This window comes from Manis javanica, chromosome 13 (genome assembly GCF_040802235.1).
Source record: "Manis javanica isolate MJ-LG chromosome 13, MJ_LKY, whole genome shotgun sequence".
NCBI classification, from domain to species: Eukaryota; Metazoa; Chordata; class Mammalia; order Pholidota; family Manidae; genus Manis; species Manis javanica.
Window position 1 is genome coordinate 90075644 of NC_133168.1, and position 5210 is coordinate 90080853.

Sequence of the window (5210 nt, forward strand, 5' to 3'; positions counted from 1 at the left end):
TGTATCTATCTATCTATCCAACTATCTATCTGTCTGTCTATCTATCTATCTATCTATCTATCTATCTATCTATCTATCTATCTATCTATCTATCCATCTATTATCTATCTATCACCTATCTATCTATCCATCTATCTTTTTTTTTTAGTGTATAATTATATAGTTTCTCATCTGAGTATATTTGTATCCCTGAAAACAAGTGATATACCAAAGATTCTTTAACCAAACTAAAGTCTAAAAGAGTACCTGGATATTCTAGAGGTCAGGGTGGAAAGGTGGCATGGAAAGACACTGGTAATAAACTGTTAGGATCAGCTTAGACAGAGGAAGCAAGCCGCGTGGACTGGAGGAGGTGAAGGGAGCAGGGCATATTTCAGATGCAGGAACATAACACATGACAGGTAAGAAAGAATAAGTGCATACTTGATAAGGCATTTTTAAAAATTTTTGTATAATTAATATAAAATCACATGAGCAACATTGTGGTTACTAGGTTACCCCCATTATAAAGTCTCCCCCACAGACCCCATTACAGTCACTGTCTGTCAGCAAAGTAAGATCCTATAAAGTCACTACTTGTCTTCTTTGTGCTCTACTGCCTTCCCCGTGCCCCCCCACACCCACATTATGTGTGCTAATCGTAATGCCCCCATGATAAGGCATTTTAAAATTAAATGTCGTTCAGAACTTTGGGTAGAAATGAAGAAAAAGTGACTTATAAATGGCCTTAATTTTCAGATGAGTTAAAAAACTAAATTAATTTTAAAAAGAAGAAAACAAATTACTTTCCTAAATATGTAATGGAGATATTATTTAGGAACTAGAAGGCATCATTCATGGCAAAGTTGGGGTAGTCTCTTCTACAAAAGTAATATATTATGTATGACAAAAGTTGAGGAGGTGATGTTGATATAGGAAAGTATTTGTGATAACTGAGACAGAAAAATTTCAATATCTGCCTTGACAAGGAATAGATTTTTTTTTCTACACCACTTGTATAGATGTAAAAGCAGTTTTCTGTGAAGATGCATGGTTGATAAACTCTAGCAACCAAATAGGAAAAGATCACAGGTGCCTGTGACACTTCCAGGGCTCGCCATGCCACAGTATCAGAGACATGGGACAAATCAACCACCATGCCCAGGCGATTAATTTCCATCACCACCTTCTGTGGGGACGGATTGGGAATAGGACAGCAGCGGTATACATGTATGTACCTTTATCTATAGGGAACAGGTGGGGCGTGTACCTTCATGTGGAGCAGGGTACGGAACCAAGGTTCTCACCTCACCAAAGCTGGTCAGCCCACTGACATTGTTGTAGACAGGGTGGGTGCTGTTAGTGGAGCTCTCTGCCCTACAGTATGGTCACGAGGCACTCAGACTGGTGGCCGTGACTTGACCACAAGAGCCTAGAGGCCCCACAGAACCCTCTATACCTGTAACCCCCTGCAGAAAGAGCCAGAGACCCATGCTGAGCTGTGCCTGCCAAAGGACCCTGCTGGGGAGCCCTAGTTCCCCTCCCCACTCCAGGATCAGTGCTGGACCCCAGGGGCAAAGGCGTGGTCTGGACCCCAGTGTGATCTTGGGCAGATCCCTGCATCAGTGGGTGCATACCTCTGCACTGTGCTCACCAGGGCATGTTCCAGGTGTGGGTGAGCATCAGGTAGTGCACACCCAGCACACAGAAGGCACGCAAGACGGAGAGACTACTGTCCAGTGAGTGGCCGCCTTCCACACCAATGAGGCAAGCCACCTTCCGGGTATGATTCAGAGCTGGGGGCAGGTAGGTCAGGTGATCACTTTCAGGGGCTGGGGTAGCTCAAACAAGTCCCTAACATTCCCCCATCAGTCCCCTTACCTTTCATGGAGGTCACAAGCTCCAGTTCAGAATAGGAGGCACACATGTGACAGATGAGGTCAATCTTCTCCAGGTGAGGCGCACAGCATCCCATTCCTGGGTCTTTCATGGGACGTAGGCCGACCAGAACTGGGGAAGGCCAGGGGTTGGCGTGGGCAGGGGTTTCTCTGGAGCTCCCTAGGCTTCTCATTGCTTCCATAGCCAACAGGCACCCAGGGGACCCAGAGGGCACATGTCGCACACTGCTTGCTCTGGATGCCCACTAAGCTGACTCACTGTGACCCCTGCAGCACCAGCATCCATGTTGTGGCACTTTTTAGGTCTCTGTGGTAACTGAGTTCCATGTGTCTGGGGTCACCATTTCCCCCCACATTCCCCAGCAGCCATGCCACATGTCCCTATGGTATCTGGGCATCCATGAGACCATCTCTAAGCCTATCCAGGCTGGTGTGGCCAAGGCTGAAATTGCGAAGATTTACATCCTGTAGCCTGTTGTGGTAAAACTTCCTCAGGACTGGGAGCATGATCTCCTGGAGGGAGATCAAGGGTCAGGTCAGGGGCAGGTGGGTGGGCTCCTTAGCCTTAGGATCAGGCAGGACAGGTCGCCTGGCCTGGGGTAGCAGGAGGGGAGAGGAGCAAGCAGGTCCGGGCAGGCGGGTCCACTACACGGTCACATGGGACTATGCTAAGACCTCCTGGGGCCTGGGCTGAGAAAGGTCCCCCAAGGGGGAGGGGGTGACAGGAGGAGGGGAAGAGCACCCACGGATAATGGGAGAGGACACTCAGGGGTGGTGTGAGGGAGCCTCCTCACAGCCCTGCGTGCTCAGCACCTCCTCCCCCTGCCTAGGAGTGGGCTCGGCCTCCCCCACACACAGCCTCACGCACCTGTCCACCAGCAGGAAGTCTCGCATCAGGGCCCGCGCGCACTCCCCTGACACGAGGGTTGGACGGGCCTGATGCTGTTGGGGCGGGGGTCGCTGACCGCGGCAGCAGCAACAGGAGCATCAGCAGCGTGCAGGGTCCCTCGAAGCCCAGGGCATGCATGCTTCACACGACCAGGTAGGCGGGTAGAGCGTGGTGAGAGCCGGGGAGGTGCGGGCCAGGGGCAGAGGAAGATGCTGTCCCGACCTCAGACTCAGGCCACCAGGAGGGATGTAGTCACGAGTCACCGTGGCCAGTGCGGCCCTTCCACCTCCCACCTGCCCTCTAGAGGGCGCGCCCTAGAGCTGGGCCGGCCCTGCTGCGGAGCCCGCTGGCCTGGCATCCTGGGCCTGGCTCCACTCTTGCCCCGCTCCCGCTCATCGGGGCCGACCCAGAGAGTGGGCCTGCGGTGCTTCTCGCAGAGAGCGGTTCTCAGCCTTCAGGCCTCTCACGACCACATCATGGGCCCATCTGCCTGCAGCCTGCCCCAGCCACCCCGAGGGCTGCGTGCAAGTGTCTGTGGCTATGGTACTGAGCTTCTAGTTTCAGTTGTTGGGCTACAGTGGGTGTGGGAGAGGAGAGTCTCTGGAAGTGTGGAATTAACATTGTGGACTCTGGATACAGGAAGGGGCCCTCTGCCCTCTTCCCTACCTCCTCTTTCCCTGCCTGCATGACCATCCCCTCGGGATTCCAAAGAGAAACTGGGAACTGTTAAGAGCTTCCCTCCCCCTCTTCTCAGCCACCCTCAGGAAAGAGCTCCCTGCTCAGGAGATATCTGCTCTTCCTCCCCAGGGCCTGAAGGGGGAGACTTTTGGGATGGGAACTGAGCAGCTATCTGGGGAGAGCCAGGGACCCTTTACTCAACAGAGCAGGGACCCAGACAGTAAGCTATTTCACTGGAAGTAAATAAAGTCATTTCTAGAGCAGCAGAGCCCTCCATCCTGACAACATTCTTCCCAGAGCTGCTGGCGGACCTGCTGGCCAGGATACCTCCTACCTTAGTGTGGAAGTCTGTCCCTGTGTGGGTCCTAAGGAAAGGCCTGGTACATGGTTTTCTGCAGCTGCACCCCCCTTATCTTGTGTCTCCTGTGGTTCTAGCTTTTACAGAAAACACAAGGGCTAAGTTCCTGTCCTTGTTGGACAGGCTCCACCCCATTTGCAAGTTGAGGCCTTCACTTGATGAGGCCAGGAGGAAGGGCAAACCAATACTCATGCTAGAAGTGGGTGTACTTATTGCTGTCCGCAGCTGCAGGGGTCTCTAGGCAGCCCTGCTGCAAACTGTTGAGTCCCCAAGGCTGTGTCCCTTCCCTGGGCAGCTCACTAAGCCAAACTCCCTCTCCACCCCCACTGCTGGCCAGCAGCCCCTGCACCCACTCTTGAAGCCGAGTGGAAAAAGGGAGAAGAAACTCTTGTATCTTTTGGTCTCCAGGACAAGAACTTTTATTTGTTCCGCTCTTGGTAGTAACCACCCCCGGCCCCCCGCCACAACCCCCGGCAAGTGAGAGTGTAAAGAACAGGAAGAAGTCCGGACAAGTAGACAGTGGCTGCTGACAGAGAAACAAGAAGGGAGAATTTAGCTTTTGAGATTTTTTAGCTTTTCTCCAGGGGCCAGATGTCTTAACACTCCAGGACCTGGGGGAAACCCTAGCTCAGCAGAAATAGGCTGTGTTGAGCCAGAGAAGGTAGGCACTGTCTCAGTAGATGATCAGCCAGGCAGCACGATTTTCTTTAACATTCAACTTCACACCTTAAACAGGCTGGCACTGCTGGTCATGGCCTTGAGGTGTTCTACAAAGTTGACCACAGAAACATGGACGCACCCAGACCCGTTTTCAGGAGCATGTGAATACTCACCCAGTGGCAAGGAGGTTTGAACAACCAGGGTGGCCTGCCCTCACCCAAGATAATCTCTCTACCCTGTCCCAGGCAGGGGGAAACAGGCACCCACTAGCAAAGCCTGTCCACTAGGAGACCCCAGTATCAGTAGACAGACCTGGACAGAGGGACAACTGGGGGACAGAAGCTATAACAGAAGTTCTCCAGGTGCTTGCAGTGGGCAGAAGTGGAAACAGGGTGGAGTCGGGGAAGCCCAGGGCCTGGCTCCAAAGCTGGCCTGAATGTCATGGTGATGCTTCCTACCCTCTGCCTGCCCCTCCCCTTTCTGGGCGTCTCCAGATCCTGCGGGTCCCAGCTCCAGACCTCTCCCTGGTGTGTCTCCTCTCTGTGCCCTTCCTTTTCCCAGTACAGGTCACCTTCATCTCTCACCTCCTCCTGGTCTCCCCACCTCAGTCCATTCCCCACAGAACAGCCATATTTATCCCTTTCTGGAAAAAAAAAACCTCAAGTTATCCTCCTGCTCAAAGTTCTTCTGTGCTTCCCTGCTCTTAGGGTACAGGTTCCCCACTGCTCAAAAGCAGAATGTTCCTGTG

General features: G+C 52.6%; 1 protein-coding gene across 1 annotated transcript; it reads right to left on the reverse strand.

The window, feature by feature from the left end:
- Positions 1-793: 793 nt before the first annotated feature.
- Positions 794-4675, reverse strand: LOC108386535 (dipeptidase 2-like). Its single transcript, XM_073220210.1, is given in 6 exon segments — positions 794-1168; positions 1287-1356; positions 1634-1775; positions 1861-1935; positions 1938-1989; positions 2253-4675. Coding segments are annotated over 6 exon segments (819 nt in total). The 5' UTR covers positions 2385-4675; the 3' UTR covers positions 794-820.
- Between the last annotated feature and the right edge of the window lie 535 nt (positions 4676-5210).